Source organism: Martes martes (assembly GCF_963455335.1).
Source record: "Martes martes genome assembly, chromosome: 6".
NCBI classification, from domain to species: Eukaryota; Metazoa; Chordata; class Mammalia; order Carnivora; family Mustelidae; genus Martes; species Martes martes.
In genome coordinates, this window is record NC_137893.1 from 92,976,989 (window position 1) to 92,998,638 (window position 21,650).

At 43.6% G+C, this 21,650-nt stretch overlaps 1 protein-coding gene across 1 annotated transcript in view; it reads right to left on the bottom strand.

Annotated features, from left to right (window-relative positions):
- TNFRSF21 (TNF receptor superfamily member 21) overlaps positions 1 to 21,650 on the bottom strand; it is a 66,352-nt gene that overhangs the window by 12,891 nt on the left and 31,811 nt on the right. The window contains exon 4 of the mRNA XM_080807101.1: positions 8,938 to 9,203. Within this exon, the coding sequence (XP_080663227.1) occupies positions 8,938 to 9,203 (266 nt within the window). The remainder of the gene's footprint in view (positions 1 to 8,937; positions 9,204 to 21,650) is intronic.

A 21,650-nucleotide genomic window follows, 5' to 3' on the forward strand; every position in this document is an offset into this window, starting at 1 on the left:
TCTTAATGTGCAGAGGGGTACCATTTGCTCTTGAGTCAAAAAAGGAGAACGCAGAATTCAAATTTCAATACAGAAGACAGCAGCAAACATGTACTGAGCCCCTACTCAATGTCAAGTGCAGGAGGAGGCATTTATCCTCATGATCTCCAGTGTCTACGCTCTGTCTCTAATCCTTCCCAGATGCCTACAGGCCAGCTGTGAATTTAAGAAGTCGAAAGTCAAATTGTTGGATCCACCAGTCTCTTCTATTAGTTCTTAGAGATTCAAAGTTCAAACTCCAGTCTTTCAAGTGAGACACTGTACCTTTATTCCTGTACTTTTCATACTGCACAACAGTGAAAGCTTTCTGAAAAGCTTGCAACTGAGCAAAACACAACAAGGTTCTCAGTAAAACAAGTGTTCTTTGCAGAGTCAACGGCTTCTTCCAGAGGCAGAACCTCCTTTCCCTGAGATGGGAAAATCTCAGGGATGAGGGCCAAAACCTGGTCTCGAAAGAATTTACGATCAGGTTTTTTTTTTTTTCTTTAAAAAATGACTTCCACGGGGTGCCTGGGTGGCTCAGTGGGTTAAAGCCTCTGCCTTCGGCTCAGGTCATGATCTCAGGGTCCTGGGATCGAGCCCCGAATCGGGCTCTCTGCTCAGCGGGGAGCCTGCTTCCCCCTCTCTCTCTGTCTGCTTCTCTGCCTATTTGTGATCTCTGTCAAATAAATAAATAAAATCTTTAAAAAATAAATGACTTTCACATGGACAAACACATGTCTGCTCTTGTTTTCTCTGTGTTTTCTGGTGGGTCAGTACCCCTGCCTCCCAGTACAACCTGATAATTTCCTGTGTACCCTTCTGTTCTAACACCCGCTGATCACACTGAATTGTCATTATTTGCCTAAGAGTCCTCATCTCGGTGACTGAGCTACTGAAAGCCCCAGAGATCATCTTCCTTCTTTACATAGTACCAGACACACAGGTGGTGCTCACAAAAGACTGTAAAGATTGTTGACTAATTGAATGAAACCTTGGAATATGATAATAAGTAGAATGGCCTGAAATGACATCAAACACCTAAAGGCTTAGTCACAGATCTCACTTCTTTGTACTGATGACCACCCTCCACACAAGCACTGCTGAATGGACGGGCCTGTTCTGTGGCAGCAATCCCTTTATAAAGTCCCCTTCTCACCACACCAGGGGTTCCCTAGAGCCCACAGTCAGGCCCTGCAAAGGAAGTAATTTGACCTCAAATGACCCTCAGCGCTGTGGGCACAAGATCCAGGCGAGTTCAGCTCACAACTTACGGCCTGGGGATAATAATCCCCATTTCCTCAGAGAGGACCAACTGGCAAATTAAAGACAAAGACAAATTTGAATAGCCAAAAAGTCAGCAGTTCAACGTACAGCTGCTATTTGCCTCAACTCGTCCTCACTGTATTAAATTTCTGAAAATAGCTGGTCTCAGTCAGACCGTAGATAAGGACAGCTGCATCCTGCAGCTGGTAAACAACAGAAAAATCAGCAGCCGTAGTTCCCTCTGCTCTTCTAGAAGCAGCGGCGCTGTCCTTGCCAAAACAGAATGCCCGGTGCTCTGGGCGCTGTCAAGATTCTCCCTGTTGATTTTACAGAGCAAAAGCCATCCAGTCTCCAAACACGGGCTACTCTAGTCGGGGGGCGGGGGGAAGACTCGGTCTCTGGAACATGGGTCTTCTGCGTGGTTTCTGGGAGGGTTCAAGAATCTCTAACAAAGGATCATTCCACTACACAGCCGCCCACAACAACCACCTTGGCTCCAGGCCCGCTAGTTAAATTATGGTGGAGTTTTACTCTATCTAATCTTATGGAAGGAGGGAAAAGATGCCCAACTCCCCTGCCTGATGAGCCCCAATTCTTTTTTAGAGTTAGTTTATTTATTTATTTATTTATTTGGGGGTAGGGGCAGAGGGAGAGAGAATTTCAAGCACATGTGTGGCTCAGTCTCACGACCCTGAGATCATGACCTGAGCTGAAACCAAGGGTCCAGATGCTTAACCAACTGAGCCACCCAGGCACCTCCAACCAGCACCAATTCTTTACATTTGTGAATCTATGGTCAGAGCAGACAGCTGGAGTGACACTTTATGTTATTTTAAATCATTGTGGTTGTTTTTAAGATTATCATTTTTTAATGTAGATAAAATTCCTTTTTCCATCCCTTATCAAAATGAGACAATGGAGGAATACTGAAATTCAGATCACAATTACTGCCGGAGCTAGCCATAAACATTGCTTTACTACCTTGCTTTCTTATATCTCACAGTTTAACAAAACAGTATCTCATTTAATTCGGATAACCACTTGATTTCCCATGTTAAATGGAAATATCTGAATCCAAAAAATCATTTACCCAAGGTTTCCTATAGAGAAAAAAAAACAAGCCCACCCCCTCGAAGCAGCCAAAAAAAAGAAAAGAAAAAGGTTGCACTGGTTAAGCTTATTTGAATATACCCAGTCCAGGAAAGAAAAGAAAGTAGAGGGAAAGGGGCAGGGGGGAGGTAAGGAGGGAGGAGGGGATGGCGGGGAGGAGAGGGGAAGAGAGGTGAGGCAAGAGTAAACCTAGAAATTAAGTTTCTCAATTTTGTTGCCCTTTTTCTGACAGCCAGTGAGAAAGCAGACCATTATCTTCACACATACCATCACCTTTGTTTCTTCCCAGTGAAAACATTCCCAGCCTAGGAACATTTGCTCAGGCAATAAGAAATAAATATTTACCATTAGCTGGAATTTCCAGTTCTTAGGCACTGGACTCAGATGGCAACCCCAATGTCCGGCCGTGCCCTGTAAGCAGTTTTGCATGGAGGTACCTCCCCACCAGTCAGTAACAAACCCCTCGGTATTCAGGATTTAAAGGGCCTATTATGTGTATGCTTTGGGGCTACTCAGAAGCATTCTTCCACCTCTCTTGCCTCTAGAGCCAGGAAATAATTGCAACTATGAATAAACATTCACCAGGTACTTACTGCGGGGCACACTCAACTAATTCTCACAACAGCTCATAGGATAGGCACTCATCGTGTTGGCATTTCCTCAGGAGCAAACTGAGGCAGAGAGGCCAGGTAACTTACCAGAATGTTTCCCAAGTGATATGTTGCCAGGGCAGGAATTTAACCTGGCACACATCCCCACACTCATGTTCCCACGTGGAGTCATAATAGCCGATTAGCTCTACATCCAGCACTTTCCCTCATCCCATCTTTGTGGATTTATTGCCTTAAACTATGTAAGTAGATATGTTTCTTCCATTCAACTGTAAGCTTCCTTGACAGCAGTGACCCTGTCTTATACTCATCTATGAGTTACCCAAAGTGTCTGGTATAATACTATACACCTAATTTGTTATGTAATATGGATATGAACAGAAAGTCACGTCATCCTCTTTGCTCTTTAGCAGGGGAAACTTAAATCCAGATATGAAAGCAACGAAAGGAAATAAGTCAAACTCAATTCTCTTTTCCAACTATCCTTTAAAAACAAAGGGGAGGGGCACCTGGGTGGCTTAGTCATTGAGTGTCTGCCTTCCGGTCAGGTCATGATCTCTAGGGTCCTAGGATGGAGCCCTGCATGGGGCTCCCCGCTCAGCAGGGAGCCTGCTTCTCCCTCCCCCTCTCCTTCTGCCCCTCCCCCTGCTCATGCTCTCTCTCTCTCTCTCTGTCTCTCCCTGTTTCTGAGAACTCTCTTTCTGTCAAATAAGTAAATAAAATCTTTAAAAAGAGTGGGGGGGGGGGGAATAACGCAATTTATTTATTTAGTTGGCATTTTCCAGACATAGAAAAACAGAACTTATTGCTGGAAACCTGCACTAAGTATTCTTGAGGCCAAAGAAAAATGACCTCATGTAGAAATTGAAGCTGCAGAAAGGAATGAAGAATGACAGAAAAGATCAAAATGCAGGTAAATCCACATGAATCCCAACTGTGTACAATCGTAATAATTATGCCTTTTGGGAGCTAAGAAATGCGTGGTGTTAAAATTCATGACAATAAAAAATGTAATGCAAGAGAAGGATAAATAGAATTAAAGTCTCCTAAGGCCGTTGTGCTGTTTGGATATAGTAAGAAGTACACACTGAGGAAACGTCTCCCATAATTTAAATGTGCAAGTTGTCATCTCTATGGGAACCATTAAAGGTAAAGTAAAACATTTATAACAAGCTGAAAGAGGAGGAAAAGTGGAATAATAAAAAAAACACTTGATTAATCCAAAAGATGGCAAGAAAGAAGAGGGGAAAAAAGAGAGGGACAGGAGAAATTTAAAAAAAAAAAAAAATCAGCCAGTAGATTTAAAGCCAGATATATGAGGAATTACATAAGAAATGTAACCACGCTCAAATTTTCTAATTAAATGACAAACACTGTCAGACTAGATTTTTTTGAAACCTTAAATATATGCTACTTACAAGTCTTTCTTTAAATAAAGCCTCAGGGGGAAAAAAAATCAAAGTAAAAAGATGGAAATAAAGAGAGAGCATACAATTTGGAAAGCTGTATTAGGGTTTTTAAATAGCTTTGGCAAAGTCCCAATAACTTCCAACTATTGTCCCACTGCTTTGCTGCTTCTACCAAATGCTGATGCCCTGGACGGGAAGAACGCGTATGATTTTGGAAGGCTTCAGAGGCTGACCTCGAAAAATACAACTCATACCTCTGATAAAGAATCAGGCAGGTGAATGGATAAATAAATAAGTGCAAGAAGCCAATCTGAAAAGGCTACAGGCTGCATATTCCCACCATATGACATTCTGGAAAAGGCAAAACCATGGAGACAGTAAAAAGATTAGTGGTTGTCAGGGGTGGGGTAGGAGGGAGAGATAAATGGGCAGAACACAGAGGATTTTTAGGGCAGTCTCAATATTCTGTATGACAGTTTAATGATAGGTATATGTCATTATACATTTGTCCAAACCTATAGAATACACAACTTACTGAGCTCTACGGTGTGGACTTGGGGTGATTATTATAAGTCAATGTAGGTTCATCCTTGGTTTAAAAAAAAAAAAAAAAGCACCATTCTGGTAAGTGATATTGACAGTGGGAGAGGCTATGCATATGTTGGAGAAGAAGGTGTATGGGAAATCTCTGTACCTCCCTCTCAATTTTGTTTTAAACCTAAAACTGCTCTTGAAATTTCATTTTTTTAAAAAAGGACTCAACAGTACACCAAAAAGTGAGTATTCCTATATAATATTTTTAGTACATGAAGAAGAAAAAGTCAGACTCTGGATGTGTTTAATTAAAAAATGGCTAATAGGCCACCGTGGTTAATGATGGACCAGCTGTTCCTGACAGAGGTAGCTAAAAGGTACCACCAGGCTAATCCTTTGAGTGGAACAGAACGTGGGTGCTCTCCGGTTCATGAATAGAAAAAAACATTAACCATTTTCAAACATACACACACAGTCATTTTTACACATTAAGTTTCCATTAACTCCTAGGGCCAAGTCTCAAGTCCCCAGCAGTACCACAATACACAAAGAATACAAATCCATCATAAAGTGGGAAGAATAAGTCTTGATTATGTCCCCCGCATTCTGTGTCTTGTTTGACTGAACTAATCTCAGAGATAACCTGCAGACAATTACATACTGTGCGACTAATAAGAGCTGGAAGGCAGAAATCCACGCTCATTGGCTATTCCAGTTAGAGTCAAGAGCTGGGTCTACAGTGTTGCTAGACAATGATGGGCATTATTAAAACACAGACTGAGAAACTTAATATTGGCTTCTTAGCCTCCGTCATCACACACAGGCTACACTAGGACCACAGAGAAAGCTGTAGGATGCACTGATGCCACTCTCCCTTAAAAAATAAATAACAAAATAGATAATAGAATCTTGTTGGATATAGACGAGGTAAGAGGAAAGAACTAAAGGGTACAAGAGTTTGCACTTGGGGACTACGTATTTTGTTTTGCTTCTCATTCACCGACTCCATGATTTTTGTTATGAATCAGTCTCTTGTTTTTTTTTTTTAAGATTTTTATTTATCTGATAGAGAGAGATCACAAGTAGGCAGAGAGGCAGGCAGAGAGAGAGGGGAAAGCAGGCTCCCCGTTGAGCAGAGAGCCCAACGTGGAGCTCGATCCCAGGACCCTGAGATCATGACCTGAGCTGAAGGCAGAGGCTTAACCCACTGAGCCACCCAGGTGCCCCTGAATCAGTTTTTTGATCAGTCTCCTCTGCAGAGACTTTGGGCCCACCTTTCCCAGCACCTATAACACTGCCTGGAATAAAGCAGGTGCTCAGTAGACATTCATGGACCGCAACAGAATTATCAGAGAAACATACAAGTCATGTGCTACAGTCAATACTCTACCATCATCACCACCCCCTCCAAACAAGAAGTAACCCTGAAGATGAGAACCAGACTCTAAATACTGAGTGTACAACCGAAAAATGAGACAGACTTGCAGAATACAAAAGCGAAGTAAATCTTAGCAATTTTGGGGGGTGGGGGACCAAATCTGACCCAACATCACAAACCTCAGTCAATCCTAACAGGGAAGAATGGACTGGCACACAAACCGCTGTCTGCTCTCCCGAAACCACAATGAGGAGGGCCTTGTTCTCTCAATTTAGCACAAACAAAGCCCTACCTATCCTTTCTCGGGTGCCCCTTCAGCTCAGTCATCTGAAGAAATACTTTAAATCACAAAAGTAATGTGTTTTCATTGCAGAAAATAATAAAAAAGAAAAATCACTTCTAATCGTACCACCTGGATTTAGTACTAGAACATGAACATTTATGCTTTTTCATTTCCCCATGCTTTTGTTTTCCCATGGTTATATTTATACTGAGAAACCTCCTTTTCCCTTAAAAATTCATTATGATCATCTTTCCACCTTTTTTTTTTTAAGATTTTACTTATTTATTTGATAGACAGAGATCTCAAGTAGGGGGAAAGGCAGGCAGAGAAAGAGAGAGGAGGAAGCAGACTCCCCGCCGAGCAGAGAGCCTGATGCGGGGCTCAATCCCAGGACTCTGGGATCATGATGTGAGCCGAAGACAGAGGCTTTAACCCACTGAGCCACCCAGGTGCCCCTCATCTTTCCACTTTATCAAGTATTCCATGTTAACGAAATCCTAACATTGCATCAACCACATTCTCCCTTTCTTGTAAGTATTGTTGAAAAGATGGGATGACTTATTCTCCAGTATCTCCATACTTCTTCAGGTCTGCTGCTCACCCTACCAGCTCCTTCCTTAAAAGTCAGCATCCCAAGGAAGCCCATTCACGTTTGAGCCATACTTCTGATACCGTCCTCAGGAAGTCACAAAACACCGGTGTGTGCCTTTGCAGGTTTACCACCCTTCTATTCAAAATATTTTTTTTTCTGAAATTCCATATCTCAAAGGAGTTAAAAATAGGCCAGGAGTTCAAAGACTACTTTCGGCATCAGTTAACACCTATAAATTTTATCCAGTCACTTAAATAAAAGATCCTCCTGATGATTGTTTACTTCCATAGTGAAGAAAGACTACAATGTTGGTATAAAAAAATAGAAGCACTTGGACCTCTCAAATATATAAAATTGAGTCCCTTGATATACAAAATTTGGTACATAATGGTCGTGAATTAGAGTTGATGGGGGAACGTCTCTCTCCAGCTCTTTAGGTAATGAATTTAGAGCCCTGAAAAATAACAGCGACAGAGTGGCCTTTTAAATTTTAAGTGGGGTTTTAACAGGTCTCGGTGGCAACATTTTCTTTACTTTGGGAATTTATTTGGAAACTTTAATTGAAGTTTGTGAGATATAGAAGTCCATACCCAAACTTGTACTTAATGGATGGCCTTTCAGGGATGCATACCAGGATTAAGGAAAGGCTAAGAAAAACCAGTTATGTTATGATCATAACTACCATTTAAAAAACACCTTCAGTGCATCAGGCATCCCATGTAACCTAATCTTAATTAGCTTATAAGGTTGGCTTGCACATGAGAAAATGGAAGCAAAGAAAGTTAAGTAACTTGCCCTTGGTAACCCAGCTAATCAATGTCAGAGCCAGGATTCAAATCCAGTGCTGGTCCAAAGCCAAAGCTAAGTGACCAGTTACTTAAGTTATCACTATTAGTAAATCCCCCTCCTGGGTCCCGTCAATTCCCATGTGATGTGCAGAATGAACAAGCCCAAGAAGAAGGATCGATCAATCCTGTTACCCTCTGCTGTCAGCACCACCAGCATCCTCAGAAGGTAAGACTGAGCATCTCTGAACGACATCACAAGAAGTATCCTGGGGGCATTGGCCGGGGAACGGGGTGAGAATAGGAAAAAGGATAAAAATAAAAATCTTCCTTCTTAGATGTGTTTGTTCCAAGTGTGTTATGGAAAATGAGACTGTACATGAGATAACAAGATGCAGATCTGGCCATACAGTCTGATGCTTGAACGTACCCAAACACGGTGATTCTCAACTTTGCTCATCAGCATTATTTAGGGAACTTTTTCAAATGGTGATTTGTGGTCCTTCCCCTAGAGATTCTGATCTGACTGGTCTACAGTAGGGGCCAAGTATGAGAATTTTTTTAAAGATTCTAGATGGGGGCGCCCGGCTGACTCAGCCAGTTAAGTGTCTACCTTCTGCTCAGGTCATGATCCCAGGGGAACTGGGATGGAACCCCACATCAGGAGAGTCTGTGTCTCCCACTCTCTCTCTCTCTGCCCCTCCCATCACCTGTGCACCCTTCTCTCTCTCTGTCTCTCACTCCCTCAAATAAATAAGTAAAATCTTTAAACAAATCCAAGTTTAAAAAAATAAATAAACTTTCTAGATGATTGTAATGGACAACCACTGAGAACCACAGCCCTCGAAAGGAAAAGTGTGTGAACCAAAAGACCTAATACATGTATTTTTCCTTATTATATATCAAGGAGTGAAAGGTTAGTTGGAAAGACCAACAACCCAGGTACAATACCTGGGCCGTATCTTCCATCAATCCCCGAATCTTCTCCACTACGTCGTTACGCCGGTGCTGGCGCAGGGCGCTGATGAGCTGGGCAAGGCTGGCCTCGGGCCCCCGGATGGTCCAATGCTGCAGGGCGGCATAGGCCCGCTCATGGTCAGCTGTGTACCCGTTGGAGAAAGCAGCCACTTCTCTCTCGCTGGCATTGCACAGAAACTGGTAGATGTCCTTCCACTGGCTTCCAACCTGGGCTGCGACGAGTTTCAGGATGTCAATCCCTAAACCAGAAAGAAAATAAAATTCAAGACAAATCCAGGCATGGGAGGGAAGGTCTTTATATATATAGCTACTCCGTTCTAATGGACTCAAAAAAGAAGCACGTTCTCGTTATCGGTCCAAGGAACGGACTGCCTTCTCTAAGCACTCAGCATCCGAAGCCCCTCCTGGGGACTAACTGGGTTCCCTCCTGCAACGTTCACTTCCTGAATGCAGAGTGAGAAGAAGGACCAATCCTGGAAAGACGACATACAGCCCCGAAAAAGCTGTTTGGAAAGCCAAACCCGAACAAAATAATCAGTGATTCCTTTGTTACTGCTAAAAACAAGAGTAACCCAATAGAGGCCCCCAGACCAAAAAAGTGGTGACTTCATGAAATTAAGGAAACAGTAAACCACGAATTAAAACTGACATGGAGTTGATCCAACATTGTCTAGTTACGTAAAGGGTCTTCAGATTCTAGCGATAATGTCCTTTATGTCAGCTGACAGTACCCAGGCATTCCAGCCCCAGGGAGGCACTCCCGCAGGTCCTCTGGCTCCTGGTGCTCCAATCCTATGCTCAACAAGCAACTTTCTGATATATATTCAGTCTTGTAAGCTGACCTGTACAGTTAGAATGGAGACAACAACCCAAATGACAGTATAGTAACAATCACGAGAGTCTCCCGGGTTTGATGTTAAGGCATTGGCTCTTGGAACATCTTTATAAAGCATTAACATTCCAAGGGCACAGATAAGACATAACACCTAGAAAACTAGTGATTTGCCCAATATCACAGAGGGAGCGGGTGGGAGCGCAACCCAACCCACTGGACAGTGTACTCTACTGCCATTCTGTCATCGAGAGCTGATTTTCTAGATATTTTCACCAACAACTGATGGGAGCACTTGTAACTGTCACTTGTAAACTGGGTCAGTGTGGGTCTGCAGTACTCAGATCTGATGAGTGCAGTGTGCAATGCCAAATCCAATCTCGAAGCTGCAAGCTCAAGAGGAACCCTCGGCACCGACCCTCTGTGAGGTACGGCTTTCCCTGAGCGGCACGCTGTGGTGTCCTCCTCTTCACAGCACCTTCTCTCTGCATTAGATACTGGCTTTGCCCAAACTGATACATGCGGTCATAGAGAACCTCACGGCAGGGATCTGGCAGTTTACCACATGACGGGGTGGGGGGGTGGTTGAGTCCTCTCAGCCAACACCATGTCTTTGAATGAAGCCATACCGACATGCCCAGATACCAGAGTTATAATAGTCAACAATGTCTTTAAAACACTAACAATTTAAAAAAAAAAAAAAAAAAAAAGAGTCAAGTTTCCAAGTGAAGTGGGGGAGGGGGAGAGAAAAGAGAATAAAGAAAATCTTCCTATTATAGAGAACTAAATTTTTCAATTAACTAGAGGTGAGCCAGGGGAAAACAATCTCTTTTTTGCTCCCATCCGTTGTTGGTGAAAATATCTAGAAAATCAGCTCTCGATTTTTGCCTAAGAAAAGAGCAATGCTAATTTCAGAAGTTTCTCTGGAAATGGAGGACCTGTCATTTCCTCAACATAAATCCTCACTCTGTGATGCCAACCTGTAAAGGCGGATGACCTCCAAGAGTGTATACACATCCTGAATCAACCACCCACAAACGGCTTTTGAAAACTAAGTTCCTAGGAGAAGGCTGCTTCCTTGTCAACTCTAAGAGTAGAATGCCACGGAGGGAGGTACGGGTGCACTTTCCACATGATTTTCTCTGGCAGTGTTCAATACACTTGAACTAGCTGCTTTTCAATTTTCAGGGCCATGTTTGGCCAGATACAGAGCTTTTGATTTCAAGCAACAGACTCCTCTTAAAAAAAAAAAAAATAAAAATAAAAATGCCGTGTCCTACTTGAAACCCTGCAGGTAACGTTAAGGAGCAAACTAGCAATTTGTGACTGATGTGGTAGGTTCTTCCAAATACCGAAAGGCATGTTAGTCCCTGAATCTTAATTTGGGTTAACTTGACGAAGGCCCACAGTGCCTTACATGAAAACATGACTGCATTTTCTTGTACATGGGACCTTTGCTTAAATCTTCATAATGCCAATGACAGTGTGGCTTTGGGCAAACCACTAACTGTCATGTCCATTTCCTCATTTGTACAATGGACATACTCACTACAGTCCCTGGGGATGAGCTGATTAACATTTTCTATAGACTTGATTTATTTTTAGAAGTACCCCTTCATTATAAATGTTCCATATACTGAACACTAAAACTTAAGACTAAATGCATTTCTGAGGCAAATACCCAGCCTTTATAGAGTAATTACAGAGTTTAAAGCGCTCAAACATAACAACAGTTCCCTCTTCCAAAACCCAGTATTTATACTTTCTCTTCAGCCACAAAATAAAGAAAAAAGAGGAAAAAAGAAAAACACAAAGAATGGATACAATGAGATCTTCCGTCAACCAGCACTGACTGGAAACTAAATTTAAGGCCCACAAATCAGGTCTCATCTTATTTTTTTACTATGAAAACACGGAGTCAATGCGCAGAAACTGCCCCCGGGTCGGCAGTGTTCTTCTCCACACCCCCTTCTCATGGCACAGTTGATAAATTCAAGGATGGCAGAGAGAACGGCTAGAGACAGCAGCCTTCCGACGTGGCGCAGGGTCCCAACAACACAGCAGGGGAGGGGCCCCTGAGTGTGCTGTTCCTTGTCCCCACCCACCAAAGGGGAAAGAAAAGCTTGCAAGGTATTTCAAGAATATTTGTTGAGCAGTCACTGCAGGTTACTGGGTTTGCTGGACTGATAACCTTTACAAAATTCTAATGCAGAAAGAATTAATCCCCAAGAAAATCAAGTAATGCCAAAGCAACAGAAAATTTGTTGGGCTCTGAAAGTGTTCTTTGTTCAGAAAAAAAGTTTTAGGCAAAACTAAAGAATACAACTACAGAGAAAAGCAGGAAGATAATTAAACCAAATTAAGATGGCAACCTGGGGGCTGGGGGTGGGAGGTGGAGTTTGCTGGGTAAAGAAACAGAAGGGACTTTAAAGGGGGTCACAAGGTTCTATTTGCTAAACTAGATGCTGGGGAAATGGGTCTTCCTTTTATCTTGATTACTTTATGATTGGCTCAAGGTCAGCTAGCTAGTTAATGGTACCTCTGTTGGCAGTACATGTAGTGTAGTGAGGAGCTTTATTATGCTGGAATTATAAATGCACTTGGGGTTGGATATGGTGTGTATGCTTCCTCCTGGCCTGTTATTACTGACCAAGCAGATGTTGGGAAAGTTTTCTCTGGGGCTAAAAAGTTTATTTCTTTTCTTTAAAATTACAGCATGGTAACCTTAGGGGGGAAAAAAGAGAGAGAGGTCACACTTTTTCTGTAAAGGGCAACAGTAAACGTATTAGGTTTTGAGTACAGGGAGGTCTCTTGCAATTCCTCCTGCAATATGAGATGGTTCACCAAGATGATAGTTCACCAACCCCTGAAACTTGCAATTTTAAGGGACCATCGCTAAATTATCAAATGGCATAAAGATTTAGAAAAGCATTGTGTTAAAAAAAAACACCCTTACACACACACACAAGATAATGCAAGCTCCCGCCCCAATTGTGACTGTGACATGAGGGTGAGGGAAATGGAGACCAACTCTCTGGCTGCCAGAGTGCCCCCATCACCTGCCGCATCAGAGTTCCAAGTTTTCATCCAGACTAGAGACAGATGTGTTGAATCCATCTGACTCCTTTAGCTGCAAATGAAGCCAAATATCTTTTTTCTTCAGTTGAAAAAAAAAAAAAAAACCACATCCCTCAACCCACCGAAATGCAGATAGGGGTGTGTAGCTTAACTTTGCTTTTCCTGTGATGTCAGGTCCTGGAGCTCCGAGAAGGAGTCAAGCAAGCCCCCATCCACCAGACGCTGTTCTCACCAGGAGCTGCATGCAAGAAGGTGGCCCTAGCCCCAGGATTGAGCTTTTGAATTGTAAGGTGCTGGTTGTGGAAAGATCATGAACTTGGCCATCACGAGATATGGTTTCAAATACCGTGACCTGTTAGTCATGATCTCTAAAGTTTCAGCATCCACATCGATAAAAGGACAACACCACCTGTCCTCTCATAGGGCAGGTAAGGTGATTTACGGGATCAGTTAGTAAAACTGGTAAGCCAAGAGCCTGAGTACACACCGGTTTCACTTCCTCCATCCCCGCCATCTCTGCACAGACAAGTCATCAGGGCAATGGACCTAAGAGGTGGCAGGAGTTTTGCAGAGACTTGGGTTTTAGCGCCAGGACTGTAGGTATGGAACCATGAAGGCAAAAGACACAATCCTGGCTTCCTGTGCTTTCTGGAACTTCTAGTACATGTCAAAAGTACCACCACACAGAAGGGCCCCATTCAGAGAAAGGCAAAAGTCCAAGAAAAAGACATGCAGGGTGTCCCATCAGTACTCAGTGCTGATACTGCCCAGACCCCTATCAGGGAACATAAGAAAGGCATGAAGTCATCGACCGGGCTATTGTGGATGAAACGGCATTTTTCTTGTGCATTCTGAAATCCTGAATTAGATAGCATCTGGGTAACAACATTAACTTGAGTCTCATTTTTTTTTTAAAGCTCCATGTCAGCTCCAAAACGCAAAAAAAAAAAAAAAAAAAAAAAATAGAGTTCCACGTCTTTTCATAAAAACCTGAATTGACCTTTATCATCAGAGAGGGTATTAAAGCTCTTTCCTTTTAGAGATAAATATCCAAAATGAGTGCCTTCCTTAAGAATCCACATTAAAGCCTCACTGGATGAGGGATGAAGGCCAGGGATGACGGAGCCAGAGGAAACAAAGGCCGTCTGTAACACACAACACAGCACCCCAGTCCACACTCCGCACCCAGCTTCACACAGAACGAGTGCATGGGAGAGTGAGTAGGTTATAAACTCTGTGATGGTCCCAAATTCTCATCATTTAAAAGATTCGAACATTCCCACGGCATCTCCTATACTCGAAATGTAACATTGGTTCTCATTATTCTTCTAGAATGAGAGGTAGAGGGGCAAATAATGAGAAAATTCCCATCGAGGCAATTAATACACAACCTCCTCCCAGGACAGATGACTCCACAGTTACCCCCATGCTGGTTTCTGTACACACAGCAGTCTCCTGTGAGGTACACAAACAACAGGAGACAATGAGCTCAAGATTCTCGCCCTTCTTTTTTTTTTTTTTAATTTTTTTATTTTAATAAACATATAATGTATTTTTATCCCCAGGGGTACAGGTCTGTGAATCGTCAGGTTTACACATTTAAGATTCTCGCCCTTCTATCATCACCCTAATTCCTGCCCCCAGACATTGCTGTTAATCAGCACACACTGGGGCCTCAGGCTTATAAGCTGCAGGTACAGGGCAGCGCATTCAAAGTACATACATAGCAACATATGTCAAGCTCGAAATCTGAATACAAGCGTGGCTTTAGCCTTCCTAGAATTGATATTCTTCCCAACACAATGGCAATGTCCTCATTGATGACTTTTCTGACCACCCTCTGCCCAATCCCCATGTTGACTTTGACTACCATTATCTCCAGCACCTAGCACATACTAGGAATAGGATGGACGGATGGATGGATGGATGGATGGATGGATGGATGAATCCCTTTTTTGTTAGCTTCCCCTTTTTCCTGATCCCCTACACCACCTTTTATCATCTCATTAATCTCTGTAACTGCAGCCATTGAGAAGCTGGGGGGCCACAGGCCAACACTCCCTTGTCGTGAAGCCATGCCAGATCTCATGTGGTCCCTGATGGGTAGAAGCTGGGCTTCCTGGCACAGGAACCAGTTCTTATGCAAGAGTCTCTCCCTCTGGCGGTGCCCTCTCCCCCATCAGGGTGGCCCACCACATCCATGTCAGGAGCCAGAGGAAAAGTCTCCCAGGTTCTGACCCTGCAGAGAGGAGCTGTCTAGACCAAGATCTGTCTGGCCAGATTACACAATAAGTGCTTCTAAGAGCAATAAACCCGAAACATGCGCATGTGTTTTGTAATAACTAGTATATCATAGGATGATTTAAAAATGGGCTATCAACAGGGATCACTCCCAATGCATCACACAGGAAACTAACTGCTTTATCAGTGCTTGGGAGCTCAGAATGCCCCAAGTTAAAAATAGTCTTTGCCTCGTTGAAGTACAAATGTTAGAGGAATTGCTTAGACTTCATTTTAACCCAAAAGATGACTTCTGAAGCTGAATTAATCACTATCTTATTGAAGGTTCAATGGGCAATCATCATAAGCTCAGATGAAGCCCAGAAGCTACTAAAACCACAGTGCAAAGGTCACATAAAGCTAATGATGGACTGTTTACCCATGACAAGTTCTATTGAAACAATAGACAATTTTCCAGATGGAAAAAAACAGATACCACTGAGGCTGTGAGGAAAACCAATAACCTTTTATTTCATCCCATGGAAGAAAACAAAAAGAACAAGGTCAAAAATGGCTCCTATCTCCTGGTCTTAGTTTATGTCTGAAGCTGTTCATTTATTTATCTAACAAAAACGTACAGAGCAGTGACCACCCCGACACTATTCTAGGCTCCGGAAGCATGGCGGGACACACAACAAAACCAAAACCTTTCATTGTCCTGGGGGACACGGGAAGTAAAAAAATATTTAGTGATAGATAGTGAGGCATGCTAAAGAGAAAAACAGATCAGAGACCAGGGATGGGAGGGCAGGACTGACATTTTAGAATTGGGGCCTCCTCCCTCAGAGCTAAAAGAAGGCCTCGCTGAGGTAACATTTAAATTAAAAAACATTTAAATCATGCTGAGGTAAGACAGCATGTCACGCAGGTATGTGAGACAATGGACTCCGAGGCAGAGGGAACAGCGGGTCTGGGGGAAGGAAGGGCGTTGGCATACACAAGGAGGAGCAGAGAGGCCGTTGCGGCGGAAGCCAGTGGGCAAGGGGGAGGGTGACAGGGGTCACAGGCTGAGAGACAAAGGGGGTATGGATTGTTCTGGGTCTTTAGGCTGCTACTCTGGGTGCAAAAAAAGTCACTGGAGACTTTTAAACAAAGTCTCAATGTCTCAGTTTTGAAGGACATCATCTGACTCCCATGTGGACAGGATCATTCTGGATGCTATGTCAGGAATACATACACGGAAAGGGCCCGGGCAGAGGAGGAGCCCACAGACATCCTCCAAGGGAGGGGACTGACTTCATTTGGGGCAGAGGGGCCACAGTGGAAATGATAGGATATGGTCAACTCCTGTATACATTTTGAAGGAAGAGCTGATGGGATTTGCTACCGGGTTTGCTAACTCTGGGGTGTGAAAGAAAGGGAAGGAGGCACTCTAACGTTCTGGCCAGAGCAGTGGAAGGCTGGAGGGGCCTCCTTCTGCAATGGGTGACTGACGTGGGGTGTTGTTTGGAATTTGGTTTAGACATCTTAGCTGTCAAACATCTAGACGTCTGGGTTGGTCACGCAAGGGGGAGGATATTTGCATGTTGTGTCCAGATACAAGAACCAGGTTGGATCTATGCACTTGGGAATAACCAGCAGATGGATAGTCTTTAAAGGTCTGGGTCACCACGGGAGGGAAGGTGTGCAGGCAGAAAAGAGGTGCCAGTCCTCAGCCCTGGGGCCATCTACTGTTCACAAGTCAAGTGAAAGAGAAGGAGTCAGGCAAGGAGATGGAGAAGCAGTAGTGAGAGAAGTGGGAGGAGGACCCCAGAGAACAGTGTCCTGGAGGCCAAGGGAAGGAAGCGTTTCGGGCAGAAGGGAATCAAGGGTGTTAAATGCTGGCGACAGGCCAAGCACAGGAAACTAAACTAACAGTTCAGTTAGAATCATGTTGTCAGACTCTATAGAAAAGATGCAAGATTGTGGCTAAGATCCTGCCATATTTCACGGATTCTAAGACATCTGAATGTGTATTTGAATCAATGCCTTTTCCTAGCTTGGTCACAGTGGGTTTTCTTCCTTAGTGGAATATAAAAAAAATGGTATGTCACCATCAGTGGTGTCTTAGATCTGATAAAACATAGTAAGAGTCATTATTTTTTTAACATATAAACTTGAACCCGGCTACATTTTAGAAGTCGACATAACATCAACATACTTAATGTGTCAAATTCTGCGCATAGCCCTTGATGTTAACAACCAGTTACTCGTGAAGAACGATCAACAGAAATCTAGAAATTCCTCCTCCTCGGCAATATCTGCTTACATAACACCTGACCAGGCTGATTCAAGAGCATTCATTTTTAAGAATTTTTTTGTTTCTATTTGTATTTTAGTCCTATGTGGGGAAAACGCTAATTTGTGTTTCAATACCCCCAAACAGCTTAAATTTAAAAGCTGCTAGTTAGGTAAATTACAAAATAAAATACGTATTTAAAATTTAAATACCTTCTCCATAAAGCCTAGAGGAAGACGTTATCACTGGGCAAGCCTGAGGGAGTTGGGGTGGACAGCAGCCTGTGACACCGCAGGGCAAATGCCCCTCTCTGGCCACTTTGTGCACGAGATGATGCTTTTTAGGCTACAGTGATAAGAGGAGCTTTTCTCTTGCAACAGTTCTGTCCGCTGTCTAATTGTCAGACATCCTCAGAGGTTAACCAGAAAGGTGCTGTCTGCCGGAAGTGGCATCACTGGACACAAGGGTGGAAAAGGCAGTGGGGTGAGGGGTTCATGGGGAAAAAAGCCTCTTCCAGCCACTGGAAAATCACTGTGGTAGGGTAGCCCCCGGGGAGGGGGCAAAGGACACGGTGGCCTCTTTAGTGAGACATTGTACTCCCTTCAGCCCAGCTTCCTGGTGTTTCCACGTCAAGTTCTCATAGGAAATGTGGGCTGACAGTAAGGGGACTGTCTGGAATTTTTGACAAGGGGGCTTCAGGCAAAAAGGGAAGGTTTCTCTGCTCGCAGCTGTCTGCTCTCTGAGGCTGGGAAAACCCAAGTTCAACAGATGTGGCTTCTGATTAGCAAAGCACCTCTGACTTACTGGTCACAGCCCTTATGTATTACAAGAACCCTCGGAGCCATAATCCCATTGGGTATCTGGCTTTCGAATTTTCTCCTTTCAAGCAATCGAAGAAAAAAATGGAAAAGCAGGAAATCAGTGTGACTTCTACAAAGGACAACTCTTTACCGATGACAATTTTGTAGTTGTTTTCCTTCAGAACAAGCTGGGCTTTGCTAAGGGCAATAACGTTTTCTTAATGCCGCATGATTAAAAAAAAAAAAAAGAAATCAGCCATAGAAACCTAGCCATTTCCAGCCTCAGGTGATTCATGGGAAATCCAGACTGTAAGAATCACGGGGCAGTATCTAGAGTCAGACTGGCGCCCAAGTTTAAAACCTGGCTTTGCCACTTCCTAGCTGCGTGACCTGGAGTGAGTTACTCCCTCCACCTCAGTTTCCCCATCTGTAAAATGGTAATGATAGTGGCCTACCTCCCAGAGTTATGGAAATTAGGTTAATATTTAGAAAATACTTGGAGCAGGATATGGCACTCAGTCAGCATGAGATAAGTCTTTGTTGAAGAAAAGTAAACAAGATTTAATGGCAGCAAGAGAGAGACCTTTCTTATAAGGTTAGAAAAATAGATTTCATAATCACAGTGTAAGAGGTCATGTTTGCATCCCAGAATCACTTCATGATCTTGCCTATGTCAATACTAAGAGACACCCCACAGTGTCACTTTAGAGGGGGAAAAAAGGAGTGGAGAAGTACTTATTATCCAATTCCTAACACACGTCATTTGTTCTTCTCTGAATGCTGCATAGAGAAGTTTTCACAATTCAATTGAAATGTTTTAAGTCATTCCTGAAACCTGATGGAAGAGAATATTGATACTGTTCAAATACATATGGGGCACAGCTTCTGGTTACTGGACATCTGTCCCCTAACCAGTCACTGAAACTTTGGGGAAAGACCAAGACCAAGACCAAAGATGGTGCCAGAAACACCATCCCAATTAGACTGCCTCCCTGGAAAGAGGAAGAAGGCTGCAGAGCTGGGAATCCAAGAGAAGGGTTTCCTTCACAACCCCCATAAAAACCAATTCTCCTATACCTGACCCATCCTAAAGGAGGAACCACAGGTTGGGAAGGAAGGAAACACATTTCCTAAACCTATCATTGGAATTCCTAAGGACTAGAACCAAGAATGCTGTTCCTGAGTAAAACCTAAAGACAACGCAGATGAGAAGGGATAGGTTTTGCTTGTTTGCTAGGTAATGTGGGACGATGTCACGTATCTCTCTGCTTGAGCAGTGGCTTGTGGATAGGGGACAAGATGGAAGAAACAAAAGATATATTACCAGAAATTCTCCGTACCTAAAAGGTAGCACGGTTCAAGGACTATGTCTGAACTTTACACAAGCAAATTATTCCCAGTTCTGAAGCAGCACTGTTTCCCTCAAAGAACAGTCTATACATCCAGATTGGGATACCAATCTTATACAAATAAAGTTATGTAATCGAGTTATGCAAATAAGAGGTTTAACCCGCAAGCCAGCTAGTCCACACTTGAACTTCATCTTGGGGTTTCAAGCCTGAGATACGGAAGCAGTTTGGCTGTGGACTGTGTTTAACTTCACCATTCAGTTTCTGCAACACTGAAGGATAGGACTTCGGAATGGAAGATGTTAGAGATACTTGAATCAAAGTCCTTCGTCACACCAGTGAGCATCACCAGGCCCCACAAGCTCCATCCCTTTCCACAGCTTCCCTCTCTGTCAACGGTGGCCCACTGCACCTGTCCCCCAGGCATAGGGTGCTCTCCGCCCCCCATGGCCCCAGGCCACACTAGCGCCTCAGCAGTGCTCCTCACACCATGGGGGCAGGCTGGGTGAGCAAAAGCCCTTTGTCTCACCCTCAAGAATGCTGAGAACCAGATGCCATGTGCCACACCGTCAGTTCCCTTCAAGCTCTTCTTGTGCTGCTCAGTCAGGCCTTGAGGCGTGTTATGGCCAACGTTCTTAGTATAGATGTTTTCTCCGCAGCCATTTTTCCTGGCCCCTATGACTCACTAAGTCTCACACTTAACGGAGTTCTACTTGTGTTGAACATGAGATACAACTGTCCCTCACCCTGACATCAGCTCTGCATAAATGCTTAATACAGCTCAACTTCCTGACTATCCTGTGAGGAAAGGGAGAAAGAAAAAAAAGCTGAGCTGGCAGCTTGATCAATATTATAGACGATCTCATTTGATCTTTAGAAACAACCCCATGGGACGGGACTTATGTCCACATTCCAGATAGAAGAACTGAGGAGAGGTTCAGTAGCTTGGCATAGTTGCCTAGTGAGGGCTGAGAGTCAAAATCGGAGAGTCCGACCCATCGGCCCTCATCCCTCACAGTACCATGCTGCCTCCCGGAGCTAAGCACTGCGTTACCAACCCCGTCTTTCCTGAGTTTTGGTTGCTTCTTTGAACATACATGTTTTGAATATGTCTTCGGCCAACTCCTACTTCCCTCTATGGCATCAAAGAAAAGGAGAAAATGGAAATAATGGACAAATGTGTTACAACAATATATTTGCAATAGTCTAGGCTTCAACTGTCTGCCCATACCACACCCCTCCTCCTCCAAACATTGGAGAGACACAAGTGAGCAGCGGTGTTGCACACTCGTTACCAGCTCAGAATTCAAGGCCAACTGCCTGAGTGCCAGTCCTTGGCTCACCATGGACTTGAGGTATGATCTTTGTCAGGTCATGCAACCCTCCTGTGCCTTCTACATTTTTAATATGTAAAATGGGCATAATCCTGACATTAGAACGTTGTTCTAGGAATTAAATAAGAAAGTACCTATAACCACAGAATAGTGCTGGCACACACTAAGCATTCAATAACCATGAAGTATTATTTCTCCCTCTTCCCCCAAACCAGTGTGTCAATAATAAGGCTTTACACAGATTCCCTTGGAGCAATTTGCTTAGACAAGTAAAACTTGAGTTCAAGTCAGAGAATGTCAAGAGCAACCAGGAAGGTGCTCAAGTGCCTGAGAGACAGGCTAAGAGGGTGTGAAGAAAGGATAAATGAAGGGGGGATGATTCTGCCTCTTCAAGGTCAAGGTGGGAATGTTCCACGTAGATTTTAAGAGCTTCAAGCATGTCTTGACTTTCACCTGTAGCCCAGATCTAAGTCATCTCCAGCCATCAGCTCCTTTACTTCTCTCAGTCTGAAATCACCCCATTAAGATGATTAATTAAGCTGAACACCTCCAGCCCCCACTGAATGACCACCTAGGTGCCATCAGCATTCCCATGAAGGCAATCCAGGGAGAAACAAGCCAGAAGATGTCCCCCTCTGAAACACGCCTTCATCTTTCTCCCTCATTCACTCCTGAGTCCCTGAGGCCAAAGGGCTAACTAAGTTCTTGGGTCCCACAGCCACAGCCTTCAGTAGCCTCACAAGCTAACAGCCTCTCCACTTTGTCATTCAAGAAACTGGAGTAAATGCTTTCAAA